Source organism: Sander vitreus, chromosome 20 (genome assembly GCF_031162955.1).
Source record: "Sander vitreus isolate 19-12246 chromosome 20, sanVit1, whole genome shotgun sequence".
Classification (NCBI taxonomy): Eukaryota; Metazoa; Chordata; class Actinopteri; order Perciformes; family Percidae; genus Sander; species Sander vitreus.
In genome coordinates, this window is record NC_135874.1 from 13,464,918 (window position 1) to 13,483,038 (window position 18,121).

Genomic DNA, 18,121 nt, shown 5'->3' on the forward strand with positions numbered 1-18,121 from the left:
TTTTTGGGGAGGATCCAAACATCAACCAAATAAACTATTTTATACAACCATTTATTTCAAAAACAGACATATTAAAGTTATTTATTAAAGTTAAAAACAAAAAACAGTCAGGTAGCGGTAACACCTTTTTGGGGGATTTGTTCCTCTACTAAACACAATTCAGGGAAGTAAAAGGGCTTCACATTTGTTTCCATGTTTTACATTTATTTCCTTATGAAGTGTTACATACATGTTTGCTAACATCTGTTCACTGCATCCCAACACTGTTTTAATATAAACTGAGGTAAAAAAAACAAACAAGCAAACATATTCCTCAAGAACTTTGTAGTAAGGAAATGTTTTTTCAGTCACATTTCACACAACTGAGAAGTCCTTGCAATATGCTACTGACCATTTCTAACAATCTGAAAATCTGTACATTTATATTGGAGAACTATAGTATATACAATTGTGATCATGAGTTAACATAAGAGTTATCTGAATGATTTCATAACAATATCTTATAACAATCCACTTGAATCGGATGTGCACTGTTTAAGCTTGTTTTTGTCTTGATGCTATTTCATTTCTATAAATTCTTCAGTTCGACAACTTAAAAAAAAAAAAAACTATAATTGGGAGAAAGAAAAATACTGGTACAGCTTGTGAAAATACAAAGTAATTTGCCATAGCTATGTTAAAAAGATGTTCAGTTAAACTAACTTCCAAGAAGCAGTTTGCTGTTGTTGGTGTCTGATTGGAAGAGGTCAGGCAGGGTGGTGGTGCACACTGGTCTCCCCAGGACCACCACAGGTCTGAGGTACTGAAGCTGCTTAATAGCCAGGTCCCCACACCCAGTCAGGGCTTTGTCCAAGATGGACTTCAAGTTTCGGACTGATGTGAAGTCTCCAGTCATAGCATGGGGCTTCAGCAGTGGGGAATGAGTGCGTCTGCTGCGGCTGTGAGAGATTCCCAGCTGGTTGTTCTCTTTAACCGAACAACTGCGTCTGAAAGAGTCTCGCCGTTTCACCAGCAATGCATTTTTGTCTTTCGGGGTTGTCTCTTGTATGAACCTCAGGAATGAGGACTCAAAGCCTATAGGCTTATAAGCATCAATGTCGAAAGTGCGTTGAGAAGGGCTACAAGGCTGAGTGTCTTTCAAATTTAAAGGCAGTCCAGACAATTCATTTTTCCGTTTTAGTGGCTGGCGAACAGGAGGAGCAGGCAACAGAGCTGACCTGTACATTTTACCAGCATCCTTGGTGCCCGATACGTTTTGGAAGCCCTCATCAGCAGTAAAGCGCAGGGAACATGGTGGCGAGAGGTCAACAGTGAGGGGGCGAAGAAGAGGTTTGATTTTATCCAAGCTTAATCTCTCCTCCTGTTTCGGACTGTTCTGTGTTGCTGCAGCAGCGTCTTCGGTGTGCCCGCCGGTGCTCGGCTCACCGTAAAGCACCTCATCTGCACCAACAAGAACTCCATTTCTCACAGCAGGGGGTGGCTCCTCCTCTTTCTCCTCTGGAAATCCCAGTGGATCATGATTATCTTCCCCCGGTGTGTCTGCCTTGATGGAGTGTAAGCTCATTGGTGCAGGCAGTCCCTCTGTGTTTTCTGGCTCTGCCTGATACTCCATTTTGCGAACTCCATTTGGGGAACACGCTCCTGTAACTGTTGGCCTGGCCGACTCCCTTTGAATCAGTTCCTCCAGCTGCTCAGCATTAAAAACCAGCTTTTCTTCATTCTTAACAAGATCTTTTCGACGCATGCTGTGAACACTCATGTAGTGACGGTGCAAGCTCCCAATGTACCTGACGACAGAATCACAGTCCTGAACCATGCATGGGTAGGCCACACGCATACAGCGGTCTTGGCACATCTGTAGTGCTTCTTCATGAGATCTGAAGACATAACGGCTGTAAGAATATCTTTTTGCTCTCTTTTTTTCTCCTGACACTTTCTTCTCCACAGCTGCCTCCTCACCCATTTCCTCTGACTGGGCATTCACTTGAGGCTTGGGACTCAATCCCTCAACCTGCGTGGTGGTTGAAACAGGTTCTTCTTTCGGAGGACTCTGTGGTGCGACAATTAGCTTCTTTTGGCATCCAGTAACTGACTTTTTGTGAGTGCTCTGCAGACATACCACCAGTGAATCGTAGTCCTCACAGTGACTATAAATCACATGTTTTTTAAGAGCATCATCATGGCTGAACACTTTTGTACAGCCTTCAAACTTGCACCTTATTAGCTCTGGTGGTTGTGAGTGGCTATCACGAGTATGACGAACTAGGCTGCTTTTAAGGTGGTAGGAAGCGCTGCAGTTGGCAAAGTGACACTTGTATTGGGGCTGAGGTTCATCCGAGTTTGGCGGATGCCTTTTCTTGGCAGGCTCTTTTCGGACTTCTGGACTGTGATGCGCATCAAAATCCTTTTCCAACAAGAGCTGAGAGCGATTGTAATGATGTATCAACTGTAGGTGGCGCACAAGGCCTCCCTGGGTGGAAAAAGCGGCATCACAATTTTTTGCTACACAATGAAAGGGTTTACTGAATTTATCCAATATATAGCAGAGGTTACTTTTTGCTACCAAACGTCTTGTAGTTCTGACCTGTTGTGTGGTCCTATCCTCGCTTTCTCCCTTCTGTTCGTTGTCTTCCTTTCTACTCTCTGCCTCATCCTCTCCTTCCTTTTTAGATGGAGAATGATTGTCAAAGTTTTGTGCATTTTCCCGTACAACGGTTGAGTTTTTTTTCTCCTGTTGGCATTGCAACTTGGGGATCTCTTTCTTCTTCACTTTTAGACCATGCTTTGTCAGGTGCTGAGACGTATGCTTTGAAGGGTCTTTTTTCCCCTCATACCGTACAGATGCACAGCTTATTTTGTCAACCAAAGTCCCACTCAGGTTATGTATCTGAATGTAGTGGGCCCGCAACACGTGTTTTTCTCTGTGACTTTTGGAACAAAGTTGGCACACATAAGGCTTAAATGATGTATTTTTCAGAGAAGTCAACCTTCTGGCCTGTTCAACTGTGCGGCCATGTTTGCTGTTATAGTGTCGCATTAAGCTGTAACTCTGAGCAGTCCTAAAGCTGCAACCTTTCATCTCACATACATATGGCTTAGCAGTGGCTAATGATTCAACACTGCGTTCTTCATCTGCTGCCAATACTTTTTTAGTTTTGACTTGTACCTTTTCCTCAGGCGGATGTGGGGGCCTCTTCTGAAGCAACACAACAGGGGGCTTTGCCATTATTGCCTGATGAAGAGATATTTGTGATGCATCAGACTCTGGGTTGGGCTGAGGGGGCTCATTTGGCACACTGTGAGGTGATGAAGAATTCAGGTCCAGTTTACTGAGCCCAATAAGAATTTCACTCAGAGCATCATTTTCTGTTTGAAGGCTTGAGAAGCATTGAAGAGTTTCACTGTTTTTGGGATGAGTGCCTACTTTTCTTTCTTTGCCAGCCTCCACAGGTTGAAATGGAGTCGATCGCTCATCTTTTCCCTTTTCCACACCCTCTGGCTCATTTTCAGTCTTTATCCCTTTGGACTTTGAATCCCGCTCTTTGTCATGTTTGTGTGCTTTGTTTTCCAGTTTAAGGTGTTCTGGGTGGGCACATTTCAGATGCCTCTGGACATCTCTGGCTCTGGAGAAAGTCATGCCACACTTCTCAAAACCACAGGTGAACTTACTTCCATCAAAACACACAGCTACCGAGGTCATCGTTGCTTTGGGCTCCTTGCTGTCAGATTCTTGCAAAGAGGAGGCACAACTTACTGAGGAAGATGTTAGGACATCTCCATTTACAGTCTCTTCTGTATCAACTGATTTATTAAGGCGCGTTGTCGCTTCAGTAACCGCCTTAAGAAGTTTCCGCTTTGCCTTTCTTTGAGCCTCAAAGTCTTCTTCAGAGAAGGTGATGTTGTGTGTGGATAAATGCTTTATGAATTCTTTTTTGGATAAATAGAATTTACTACATTCAGAGCTAGAGCAGGTAAATGCTGCATCTCTGAAATGCTGTGCTTCATGGTGATAGATTTGTCCCAAGTCAGAGCAAGTGACGTAACAGCCTTTCAGCTCACATTGGTAGTTTAGGTGATAGCCATGGGTCTGTTTGTGCAGGACAAGTTCATTGGAAGTCCTAAACTGATCGCCACAACCTAGAACCACACACATGTAAGGCTGATTACCATAGTGAAGTCTTCGATGTTTGCGGTAATGGTGTGCAGAGACAAAATGGCGTCTACAAAAAACACACTTCTCCCGCCTGTCTCTCATCTGATGAAAATGTTTCACATTGTCATCACCTTTGTGCTCTGACTTTAAATGGACATACAGGTACTTGGAATGTTTAAAAGTCCGAGTGCACCCGGTTCCTGGACACGGATACTCATCCCGGTTCTGCACACTGAAGTGTTGGTCAATGTATTCAAATGTTACATGCTCGTCATCGTCCACATTCTTCTCCTTCAAAGTTTTGGCTTGTTGCACAATGTGGTGCAGCACTTCAGGATCATGTGTGGATTTGTAAAACTGCATTAAGGAAGGGTCTATGGTGATCTCACCTGGTTCAATATCATCATCCTCATCCACCTGTTTCTGCCCTTCCTCTTTCTTTATATTGTTTTTGTTCAGATGTGTTTCACTCGGCACATGTTCTTTCAGGTGAGGAACGAGTTCCTTTCTGCTTTTAAACTTTTTCAAGCACACAGGGCAGGGGTGCCTGTGGTCCTCTGCATGCCTTCTGGAGTGGTGAATGATTTGGGTGTCAGTGACCAACCTCATACAAATTTGACAGCAGAACTTGTGTTTCTTTGTCTCTGATTCTCCTTGGATTTCTGGTAAGTTGGAAGACTGCTTTTTATCCTGCTGCTCATGACCATCAAGGCATTGCATTCCATTAATCATATTTTGATGCTCAGATTCTACTTTCACTGTGATTCCCTGTGGCTCATGTCGTTTACCCTTCTCTCTTTTGTCTACCGCCTCCTCCTCCTCTTCCCCTTCGGACTCCGGCATCAGCCCTAGAAGGGTGATGCAGTGGTACTTGAGAGTTTTCCAGTCCCAGAATTCAGGGTCAAAAGGCCAGTATGCTTTCAGAGCTAGTAGCAACTCGCAGCGTAGTGAGTTGGGAATAACCTCATTTTCCTGGTCATACTTTTGGTCTGGGCGTAAGTAAAGCTCCTTAAGGGACCCAAAGACCTCCTGGCTGGGGCCAAGCAGGAACTCTGTGAGTAAACAGGCACGCAACACTTCTAGGTCCCCTGGAAGAAGGCAGGACACTGTCTTACAGACAGAGATCCTTGTTTCTGAGTCATCCAGCTTTGGAAGTTGAAGGGCTTTGACACAAAGTTCTACTGAGGCAGGTACCCCCATTTCCTCCGTCTGAAAATAAAGTGATATATTATCAGCATTATTTCCATCAAATAATCTAATTTTTTATTTTATTTTTTTTTAAATCACACATTTTACATTTATCACATTCTGAAACTCTGTAGATAAAATATCATTGCAATTCAAAATGAAATAATACATTAAAACAGGGATGACATTTTTGTGCGTTTATACCTCCTGTAAAAAGGTCTCCCTTTCCACCTTACAGTCTCCATTATTATTATCATCCCCAAACAAACATCAGAGACTATGTTGTTGTTTCCTCGTGTGAAAAATTGTTCGTTGTACAATGGCAATGTTTTTTAGTCTGTTATGAAACAATTTGCCAAATTTATGGGATTCTTCAGATGTGGTGGAAACACTTGCTAAGAAAGCTATTAGTTCCTCAGTTTAGCACCTAGAATTAACTGGTTGAAAAGGAGCCTTATATAAGAAATGTACCATCTCAAATCCAGCAAACAAATGGACAGTATGACTGTTGGGCTCACCTCTGTCTGAATGACACGGACCAGGCAAAGTAAATGGTGGACCGTTTTGGCAATGGCACCTAGCTGAAGGCATCGTTCCAGAAGAGACATTAACGAGGGGTCAATCCTCCTTTGAAGCTTACTCCACAACAGAGTCAACTCCCTTTGGATAAAAAAAGCCAAGAAAATGAATTAATATTCTAATTTTCTCTTCCTCAAAAATATACTCACACTTGACTGGTACTCTCATGACCACAACAAATACAAAGATCAAATGATTTTATTTCCATTTTCTATTTGACTGTAGATATAAACAAGGGTTAAAGTGGTATCAGGCAGGTGAAAGTTTTTCAAAAATTAAAATGTCTTAACATGAATCCAACATATTATTAGCAAATATAAATCCCCACTGATGATAGGCTTACTGGCCTATAAAGTAGTTACTACGAAAGCCATCCACAGATACCAGCGTATGCCAAATTAATAAGAAGACACAAGGCCAAATTGCCTCCTAAGTTTCAATATGACATGACAAAGGCTATTTTTTTTTAAACGGAGTCCGACACAGAATACACATAAAACACATCTGGGCTACATTCAGTTACAGCTAACTTCACGGAGCACAATGAGGGCAGAACAGCATCACCAATCTGTTTTAAACGAACGTTCTGTCTAGTTCAGCTAAAAACACCGGATCTGCAGCACGGTACTGCGTCGTTCACTACCAAGCTTGTTTGTAACAGTTACGTTACCGACAATGTGATCTTTACCATGTCATCTTTACCAGTTTAGATAGTAAACTGTCCTGATATTATTAGATATGTAAACTAACCACAGACACTATTCGTTGGCTAAGGATGAATAGGGGAAAAGCTGGAATGGAATGGATATTTGGCATTTTTTTTAAACAAACAGGAAACACTGATGTATGAAACTGCCAATTAGATTGATCAAAAGGTGTCAGAACACCGTTTCGGCCCACTTTAACCCCTGGTCATAAATACATGATGCATAATACATTCAGTCCACCCAAGCTTTTTGCACCAAACAGGGACTACTCACCAGGAACAGTAAAGACTCTGCTGCTGAAGCTGCTGTGTCAGGAAAGTTGTGCACAAAATGAAGGCAGTGTTCTCCTCCCCCTCGGTCTCCAAATTACATGTGATCTCCAGTACATCCTTACAGTCAAGTCTGGATATCTGTTCAGGGAGTAAACACAACATTGGCTGCTTAGAAAACATCATTACAGACAACACACTCTCCAGGCATTGTTTAATTTGAATAAATACTAGTAAATTTCACTCCTCTATACCCAGTGAGCAACTGTGCTGAATAACATGTTAACTAGGGATGCACCAATATGATATGCCGGATCGGTACCGGAGCCAATACTGACCTTATGAAGCGGATTGGTCATTGATCATGATGTGATCCTCATTTAATGCAGTTTCCCTGTCATTTCAAAATTGTGTTTTCGCTATCAGTAATTATTCATTTAGGCACAGTTTTTAGTGCCACAGCAATCCCTGGCCTCATCAAATCTTACATTAACATGATTCCAGTTTCACAGTGAGGTATACAGATTTTAAACATGGGGAAAAGAGGGCACTGGTATCGAAACATATTGGGAGAGACAAAGTTGAAATGACCAGAAAATGTCATCAACACAGACCCATGACACACCAGTGACCCAGCATGTTCAGGCGACCTCTAGCTCACCCAGTAGAGTGAATGCCCTATGTAAGTTGAGTCCTTGGCAGTGGCCCTGGGTCTGATGGGAGGTCTGAATGCGTGTCATTCCCTCTCTCTTCCAACTTTCCTGACTATCTGTACTATTAAAAGAAGACCCAGCATATTCTGACAACTATAACTGTGATGTCAACAGTTTGATAACAGCCAGAAAACTTTATCACACTCATTATTTCATGAATTCAAAGCATCAGCTGAAAAGGAATCTTAAAAACAAACGATCCAAGGGCGTCTGATATAATTTGTGTAAATATATGAAACACAAATCAAAGACACTTTTGCATATCTAGACATTTTGATTAGTCATACACCAATGTCAGTGTGATTTGGCAAAATAAAGTACAGGTGACAACAGACCAGTTATTATTCAGGATTCTTAATGTTAAGAAGAAAGGACAATATTTAAACAATAATCAAGGTCTTATATTTTGTGCGTGTAAATGATTCCCAAAATGATAAAAATACTATAAATAAGTGTTGAAGATGGTGGTAGAATTTCCAGCTTAAGAACTCATGCTGTGTAAGTTGAGACAGTGGTACCTCAGGTCTCATTCAGGTCAGTGTCCAACATTACAGCAGTAGGTCATAACCTGTCTCAGGCAGAGTAGTAGTTCAACTCCATGTCTCCACAGATGACTGGAGACGTAACCGTTGTATGATAAGACAGTGCTGCCTCAAGCGCTCCCATCCTGCCAGGTCAGGTCAGGGGAGGAAGTTAACACCTAACACATATACACACACTGTGACCTAACATTCATATACACAAAAACTGCAGTAGTAACGCACACATAGAAACACTGGATAAGATGTTCTTTGAGCCAGACGAATATCATCTGGGGGGTGCATACTGAAGGTTAAAGTGCGACCGTTGACCGGTTCTGGTCTGGCCCAAAAAAGCCAAATGTAATCTGACTCCAATTTGGTCACTTCCCCTCGCACCTTTAACTTTTAAGTAGGGCTGTCAATCGATTAAAAAAAAAGTAATCTAATTAATTATATACTCTGTGATTAATTAATCGAAATTAATCGCATACATAATTAACGGTGCCTGAACCGATACTTTAAGTAAAAAAAAAAAAAAAGGAGTACTAAACAACAGTTGGTGGCATTAAAGAACGGCTTGTTAATTGCTAAGGCCATATGGTCAAAATGAAATGATTTAATAATAATGCATAACTAATTTCAGTAGTAAATTGCTGTTGAACCATCAGATGGGAAAAGGACATTTACAATAACTTCAAATGCACCACGAGGCTGCAGTTTACCAGTTTCGTTGAACGCACCATCTGTGGTGTTTCTCCGACAGCAGCTGCAGATTGTTACATACCGGTGTTGAATCCTCTACAGTAAAACACAGTCAAACTTTACACCGTTTAGCGTTAGCTGTCAGCATTTTAACCGTGTTTAATCCAGCAACAGCTAGCGGTAGGCTAACGTTAGCTGCTGTCGAGTATAGTGTTAACTAGCGTCATGTGCAGCGGTGTTTGTTTCAGAGCATCAGAGAGAAGCGCAGACATATCAGTGGCACCAGATTTCGGTAGCCAGGGTTGGCAGGAAGAAGATTTTTACAAGTAAATGTCCTACTTTTAAAGTGTTCTTGACTGGTGGACCAGAAAATCAATTCACAGGACACGCTCAGATAAGTTATATCAAAGCTTTAGTGAAATGATATTGCAAGTTCAAACATGTGCACAAGGATCAGATTTCCTTCAAGACAAAGTCTATAACTCCCTAACAAAACAGACAGAGTCTCCTCCGGCATCTGATGTCCGTCCGGCTAACTCAAAACCTCACTTTTTATGCATCTTTGCCAGTCCTCTTGTTGGTGGCGTTATCAGTTGGATGTAGTACAGGTCCGGCTTTCTCATGAAGATCGTTAAAGGATGACGCCCAAGAAGACGGTTCGGTTATTGTTAACCAGACAGGTGTCTCATATTGTACACTCTGTTTTGTCAATGTTTTATGGTGTGTACTCTGCCTGAGATATGTGCATGTTCTTATCTTCTGCAGAGCTGAAAGAGGGCACAGCAAGGTCATAACTTGATATTGTATTCCGCTCCCCCCCCGAGTCTTTTATTCAGTTTCATTAATTTCTCGGTGTTCCGATACTCCCTTCAATCTTATCAGGCCAGATGGCTTTCCCACAGACAGTCAGGAAGAGCAGAATACAATGCCATTCGTGACCTTAAGGTCGCTACACATATTTTGGACAAAATATCCTACAATACAACGTGGATTATTAACAACAACTATTCTTACTTATGGATCAAACTGAACCATGGTCCGATTCGTTTCAAGTGTGAAAGCCTTTTTTGGATGGTTCGGACTTTCGGACCAAATACAGAAGTTCTGGCAGGCTATCATCGTGCTATAGGAGAAGCATATAGCTCCTTTAAGAAATATCTCAGTGCTGAAGGGGGGGGGGGGGGGGATTAGTGAGAGAGAAGCTGTGTTCTCTTTCACAAAATAGTGCACTATATAGTGCGTTTGTCATTTTGAAGTGGTATTTGAATTCTCCACAGTTAATTTCATTCACTATATAGTCCACTATGAAATACCCACAATGCACGGCTAATCTGAGTGTACAAACAATGTACCCTACATTTTACTCCCCCGTATACCACAATGCAAAGCGTTTGTGTTTTCCCGGAGAAAACTGAAAAGGAAAAATAGAGCGGCCTTTCGTTTCTAAACAGTGGAAAAGTAACAAGCAAAATATACACAACCTTTTACTATTCTGCTGAGTGCTTGGTTTGTTTCAGGGACATATTAGAAGTATTTTTGTTTTGGTTTGTTTACATGATGCTGGGCGTGCCACAAATAACAGGTCTACTGATGCAACAATGTTTAGAAAATGTTATTGTAGTGTTCACTATTTAATAAACACTATACAGGGAATAGTTAGTGAGTGAATAAAGGAACGGTTACGAACACAGCTAAAATTTTCAGTTGGGGGCCACTGTGCTCCTAGTGAAAAAAGTTTGGAGCCCTGATACATGTGGCTACTTAATATGCACATGAATGACACCGCGTTCTAAATTCTTGATGAAAGTCCGACCCCCGGAGTGTCTGCTTAAAAACATTCTGGCCCTTGGAAAAATGTAGTTGATGACCCCTGTTCTCGCTTTACTGCTAATGGCACAACATACAGTGGCAGTGGCTAGCTGAGTTATAACCATTTCCTGAAGCTTTATGGTAGGTGCGGTGTATATTTTCCTGCTTTTTTGTCCTTTGCCAATCACACCTATGATATTTCTTTCAGGGCCAGTAAAAATGTAGAAGGGGCCAGCAAAACTCTGATCTACTGGCCCCGGGGGCCAGTGGGGATTTTTGTTGAGCGCTGATTATATGCATCACAAGTAAGGCAAAGTGGGGTGTGTGATGCTTTGTCCAAGATGGCGCTGCGGATAGTAGCCTCGGTACTTTGCTCTCTAGTACGTTGTTTTTGTGCGTTTATTACGCTTTCTGTGGTCTTTCACCAATAACTTTTACCAGAGAGGAACTCTTACACATCAGGCAACCCTCTACAGGAACTTTTTCTCTGGTTTTCACAAACCTAGCAAGTTTTACCGAAATCCTGGTTGGAGGCGTTCTCCGTGGAATCTGCCAGAGATGCAGATGGGGGAAACGAGTGGGAGCGCTGGTGAAATTAAGGAAGCGGGGACTACGCACCTCTAGGGTTGGGTTGTGTGATGGCTGGCCGACATCACAATGGAGAGCCACCATCGTGATGCCACGCCCCCCACCCTGTCAGACACACACTAATCCTAGTTGCGGGTGCTGGACGGGAAATTGAAAGTGCATTGGTCTAACTAGCAAAGACACTTGGTCGGGCTTTGTGCTGTGCTGCGCAGGGTGCAAGATAGGGCCCCTTAAGTGGAAGCTACTTTTTTTTCCCCTTACGTGCAACCTATTTGTGAAAAAGACCATCACTTTGAGCAGACTGGATTGGCTGTAGTGATAGTCTCTCTCTCTCCCTGTCAGTTGTAGCTCGCTCTACCTTCTAGTAACGTTGGACACAGCGGTCTCGAGCGAAAGAGAGGGAAAAAAAAAAAAAAAAAAAACGTTAACGTGGAACACTATCACACTTTCCTTTCTCCCCTCATTGGACTAAGTTTGTCGACACTACTGTGTGCGTGCATCAATAAGTAAGTTTGATGTCCTGTAGGTACGGGATGATTTTATGCAGGATTTATGAATGTACTTTAGCAACAGTAGGCTAATTCACCAGGGTGCTATTTTATGTGTGAGCTAATATTGTGCATCTGTTCATGTGCGCTGCAAGAGTTATGTTTCTGTTTATTGAATGCGTTATTCATGCAAATATAACCGAGAATGTAGTTTAATCTCAGTAATGCTGGTATATTAGGTTATTACTGTCGCTCTGTTGAAGGCAAACATCCCACTGTACTGCTGTTACGCAGATCACGGAGAACTGATTGACTTTACTGCACCGTAGTTAGGTGAAAGTAGGTTAAGTTGTAAAAAAACTGCCCCTACCAGCAGGGCAGCATTTACAGAGGGCATTCAAATGTATGTCTGACTGTTTCTATGAAAACTGTTACCCCTTAGTAGTAGAACAAAATATTTATGTAAAGACATAGTAAGATATAGTAAAATAAAAAGTGCGTACCCCCCGACGACGATATCATCGTCCATCGCCATGTTTTACTGTAAACATCGTCAACTGCCAATTTAGGGGATATCACCCAACCCTACGCACCTCGCTTTTGGCCATTCACCTGGCAAACGTCCAGTCCCTGGCAAACAAGATGGATGAGCTGCTGCTTCTCAATCACAACAACTCTGACTTTCACAGATCCGCCGCCCTGTGTTTCACGGAAACCTGGCTCTGTCAACGCATCCTGGACAGTGCACTTCAGCTGCCTGGTTTCCAACTCATCCGGGCGGGCCGCAACACAGAGCTCTCGGGGAAAACGAAAGGCGGTGGAATCTGCTTCTATTTAAACAAAGGTTGGTGTACGGATGCTACAGTGTTGAAAAAGACGTGCAGCCCTCACTTAAAAGACACCTGGACGCTCTCGTCATTATTGTTGGGGATTTTAACAGCGCCACACTCAATCAGGAACTAAATAAATACAGATAGCATATCAAGATTCCCACCAGGGACAAAAACACTAGACCACTGTTACAGTTTGAAAAGATGCCGTTCCCCAGGAAGCTCTAGGGCTCTCCGACCACTGTCTGCTTTATCTCATCCCAACCTACAAGCAAAAACTAAAAACTTCCAAACCTGTGGCAAAGACTGTAAAGAAATGGACAAGGGAATCAAAGCTGGAGTTGCAGGCTTGCTTTGACTGCACTGACTGGAGCGTTTTTGAAGCTGCAGCTACAGACCTAAATGACCTCACTGACACTGTAACATCTTACATCAGTTTTTGCGTGGACAACTGTGTGCAAACCAAGACCTTCTGCACATACAACAGCAAACCTTGGTTCACTCCTAATTTTAGGAAACTGCGTCAAGCCAAAGAGGAGGCCTACAGGGGTGGGGACCGGGACCTATACAAGCAGGCCAGGAACAAGCTGACAAAGGAGATCAAGGTAGCCAAAAGAAGCTACAGTGAGAAACTTAAAGACAGCCTCTCAGCCAATGACCCTGCATCAGTTTGGAGAGGCCTGCAAAAGATCACAGATTACAAGAGACCATCCCCCACGCTGCAGAAAATCCCAGACTGGCTGATGACCTGAACGACTTTTACTGCAGGTTTGAAAAGCACCCATTATCACACCCCTCATGCACAAAAGGTTTTCCCTCAACACCTGTATCGGTCCAGGGTCAGGAAAAGGGCAGCAAAAATCTCTGCAGACCCCTTACATCCTGGTCACAAACTGTTCAACCTCCATCTCTCTGGTAGGCGATACAGGGCACTGTTCCCCAAAACCAGCTGACACAGAGAGTTTATTTCCCCAAGAGATCACTCTGTTGAACACTCAGAAATAGCCCCCACCCTTACACTGAACAAAGTCAACCACCACTGTTCTACCTCATGTCTATTTCAATCCTAAAATTACAATATTGTTATTAATATATTACGATTGCATTGATCTGCCTTGCACTGTACTCATTTAAATCCTAAAATCTATTGACCGATATTGCACTATTCCTTCCCTCTCTTTTGTATATTTTTTGTAAAAAATTCTATTGTATTTTTATACTGTATACTATTTTTTATATTCTTACCTCTTCTCAGCTTGGTTTTATTCTTAATGTGTTAAGTGTTAGTGAGTAAAGATTACCAGGGTCAAATTCCTTGTTTGTCTACGCAAAGCATGAGCTTTTAAAACTGACATACAAGGTTATTAACTGACAGCATACCAAGAAAAGGTGTGGGAATGGAGACAGACGGCACTACTTCTACGAAAGTATGTTTAAAAAAAAAAGAAAATGCATATATCATTGCCTGAGTCATTGACAACTCTGTCATTACATGTGAAAAGTCATTACAGATGGCACAATTATTCTGTGCATCAATCTAAAGACCTATAAAGCCTTTTCAGACTATTGGAGGGCTCTATTTTTGGAGGTGGCGCAGATAAACTCTATAAATAGAGACTTTTATATTTATTATAAAAATGTTTGACTTCTCCGGGGACCATCACCTTATCGTGGTGGAGAGGTTTGTGTGTCCCTATGAACCTGAGGGCTGTGTTGTCTGGAGCTTTGTGCTCCTGGTAGGGTCTCCCAAGGCAAAGTGGTCTCAGGTGAGGGGCCAGACAAAGAATGGTTCAAAAACCCTATGAGTGACCGAGGAAGAGATGGAGTGACCCTGCCCGGAGGAAGCCCGGGGTCCCCGTCTGGAGCCAGGCCCAGATGGAGGGCTCGTCAGCGAGCGTCTGGTGGCCGGGTTTTCCACGGAGCCCGGTCGGGCACAGCCCGAAAAAGCTACGTGGCACCTATCTCTCCCTCCCATGGGCCCACCACCTGTGGGAGGAACCGCTGGGGTCGGGTGCGCTGCCATATGGGTGGCAGTGAAGGTCAGGGGCCTCGACGGACCAGACCTGGGCAGCAGACGCTGGCTCTGGGGACGTGGAATGTCACCTCTCTGTGGGGGAAGGAGCCGGAACTTGTGCGGGAGGTGGAGCGCTACCGGTTAGATCTGGTGGGGCTTACCTCTACACACAGTCTCGGTTCTGGAACCATACTCCTGGATAGGGGTTGGACTCTTTTCTTCTCCGGAGTTGCACAGGGTGTGAGGTGCCGGGCGGGTGTGGGGATACTCACAAGCCCCCGGCTGAGCGCCACTACGTTGGAGTTTAACCCGGTGGACGAGAGGGTCGCCTCCCTACGCCTGCGGGTTGTGGGGGGGGGAACTGTTGTTTGTGCATATGCACCAAACAACAGTTCGGAGTATTCGGCCTTCTTGGAGACCTTGAGTGGAGTCCTGCATGGGGCTCCAGTCGGGGACTCCATAGTTCTGCTGGGGGACTTCAACGCGCACGTGGGCAATGATGGAGACACAAGGAGAGGCGTGATTAGGAGGAACGGCCTCCCTGATCTAAACCAGAGTGGTTGTTTGTTGTTGGACTTCTGTGCTAGTCATGGATTGTCTATAACGAACACCATGTTCGAACATAGGGATGCTCATAAGTGTACTTGGTACCAGAGCACCCTAGGCCAAAAGTCAATGATCGATTTTATAATCGGATAATCGGTGAAGAGAGGGGCGGAGCTGTCAACCGATCACCATCTGGTGGTGAGTTGGGTCAGGGGGTGGGGGAAGACTCTGGACAGACCTGGTAAGCCCAAACGGGTAGTGCGGGTAAATTGGGAACGTCTGGAGGAGGCCCCGGTCCGACAGACCTCCGGCAGAGCTTTTTGTGCATCCCTGTGGAGGCTGGGGGCATTGAACCCGAGTGGACAATGTTCAAAGTTTCCATTGCTGAAGCTGCGGTGAGGAGCTGTGGTCTTAGGTGCCTCAAGGGGCGGTAACCCACGAACACCGTGGTGGACACCGGTGGTCAGGGAAGCCGTCCGACTGAAGAAGGAGTCTTTCCGGGATATGTTATCCCAGAGGACTCCGGAGGCAGCGGGCAGACGAAGATGGATGGATGGATGGATGTTTGACTTGCAAATATGTCCAGTGTGTGTGTGCATCTGCTGACAATAGGTGCTTCATCTGGACTCAGAGAGCTCTGGGAGATCACATCCTGCCCTCTTTATATAGCAACAGCTGGAAGCCCCACATTAAGGCCCTGATTACACGAATATGCAGGCAGGTGAAAACGACAAAATATTTATATCAGATGTGCCTTTCGTTTAGACGGGGCTTAAAAAACGCAAAAATGTGAAACCACCCTCCAGAGTGGAAATCTTAAAAACGCTCCACCGTCGCTTTCCCATCTAAAGGGTAAAAACGCACTGTGCGATTGTGTGTGTGTGTGTGTGCCGTGTGTGTGCGCCGCATGCGTGTGTGTCTGTGTGTGCATTGTACATTGGCAACTCCACCTCCTCGCCTGTCCAGACAAAATTGTCAGCTTTTGTTGTTTTGCGCTACTAGGGAGAGGAGAGGGAGACAAGTAGAAGGAAGGTTCTACGCAGGCTCGCAGACTTGGTGGATCGCATTTCACATACTTTTGCGTCACCATATGCACGCAGATTTCCCCCCCATAACGCTTGTCTAAACGCGGAATAAAAAGTGAGAACGCAACGCCACTTTTGCGTTTTCTCTTCAGATCGTTTCCGTCTAAACATAACCTAAATATCTGTGCATGAAGATGGCCAGGAGTATTGGTATATTGAGCAAAACTAGATACATAGTGAACCAAAATACACTACATACTCTGTATTGCACGCTTATTTTACCATATAGGTTATATTGTGCGGAAGTTTGGGGAAATACCTACAAAAGCACCTTACATAATATTTGCACATTGCAAAAAAGAGCAATCAGGATAATATATCACACAGGGTATTATGAGCACACTAATCATCTGTTTTTGAATTCACATTTGCTGAAATTTATGGACATTGTTAAATTCAAAACTGCACAATTTATGTTTAAAGTTAAAGAAAATAATTTACCATGTAACATACACGCAATGTTTAATGATAGAGACGGGGGATATCATCTAAGAGGACAATGTATGTTCAAACAACCTCTTGTGCGAACTGCTGTTAACAGCATGTGTGTTTCAGTTTGTGGGGCGACCTTATGGAATGGACTGAACAATGGCAAACAGAGCCATAATATCATTCAGTTCAAAAATAGATTAAAGAAATCAATACTTGACCAATACAGAAAGGAATAGACCGAAACATAGAAATGGAATTTGTAATGTAAAAGGTATTGTTGCAAGTTATTGTAAGACCTGAAATATTGTATGCTGTATTTGCATATCTATTTGTTTTGTAATACTTTTTTTTTTGGTCTTTGGTAAATTCTGATTGTTTGTGTTTAAATTTTGTGGTTTTAATTTTTTTTGTTTTCTTTTGCAACATTGTTGATTGTTCGTGATAAATAAATCAAATCAAGTTGAGCAGAAGCTGGAAATTTCAACCATTTAGCCATCAGTTTTGACCTCTCCTTTTTAAATCAAATAGTAATTTCTATTTGTTCAAATCAGTTGAGCTACACAACAATCAATTGTCCTCTGGCAACTGCAGAAGTACAAATACCCCTGGTTGGAAACCACTGTTTGGAAGTATATTTTTAGTCACCTATTTCTGTAGTAGAACAACATGACCATCATGATTATCTCAGTGACTGAGATACACAGAATTTAGCACTTACTTTTAGAAAATGCTACAGTGGTTTGGCTACTTTCTATCTACATACTGTTGTTGCCGCTAAGTTCTGAACAGAACCAACACAAGTACCTGTAAGAACCATTGCTGTTATGTAACATTTCATGTTACACGAAACAGTTGTCAAAACTGACAAAAAGGAGGCACAAATGTATGACTGTACTGTAAAAGGTGTCATGCCAACACCTGAATGTCTAGTGCAAGTATTCCTCTCCCTGTATACAAACAAAGTGTTAGAATACCTCTGTGATGGCCTCTTCATTGGGCAGCAGGTGACAAAGCAGGGAGACATAAGTTTGACGAAAGGTAGCTTGGTTGGAGATGAAGCTGCATTCAGTGCAAGCTTTGGCCAGCACCACTGCTTTGGCCACTTCGCCCATCTTCTCCAGGTGCTTTACCCGCATCTCCATGAAGCCCTCGCCCTCCAAACTGATGTATGCATCAACTAGCAATAAAATGCAAAGATCTGATTAGCAAACTACCATGGCACGGCCAATGTGACAATGAAAGGTAAAACCTGTGCCGTTGTGTCCAAATGAAATGACCTAAATGAGTTAACTGCTTAACTAGATTCCAACCTTCTTCTGGGTTGGTGGGCTGGCCGGTGAGGAGAGATGTAAGGACAGGGTTGCTCCATGCTCCGCCCTCTCCTGTGATCTGGAGTAAAGCTTGGAGGTCTGTGCTTCCAAACTGTAACAAGGTATCATGGGAAATCTGCAATAGACACACAAAAATGTTATATCTAAATACAATTTTAAAAGAACA

General features: G+C 43.2%; 1 protein-coding gene across 1 annotated transcript in view; it reads right to left on the reverse strand.

Annotated features, from left to right (window-relative positions):
- Nucleotides 1-35: 35 nt before the first annotated feature.
- Nucleotides 36-18,121, reverse strand: part of rlf (RLF zinc finger) — a 22,937-nt gene continuing 4,851 nt past the window's right edge. The window contains exons 4-8 of the mRNA XM_078276740.1: nt 17,935-18,070; nt 17,599-17,801; nt 6,901-7,037; nt 5,860-6,001; nt 36-5,362 (exon numbers count right to left, since the gene is read on the reverse strand). Of these exons, the coding sequence (XP_078132866.1) occupies nt 698-5,362; nt 5,860-6,001; nt 6,901-7,037; nt 17,599-17,801; nt 17,935-18,070 (5,283 nt within the window). The 3' untranslated portion in view covers nt 36-697. The remainder of the gene's footprint in view (nt 5,363-5,859; nt 6,002-6,900; nt 7,038-17,598; nt 17,802-17,934; nt 18,071-18,121) is intronic.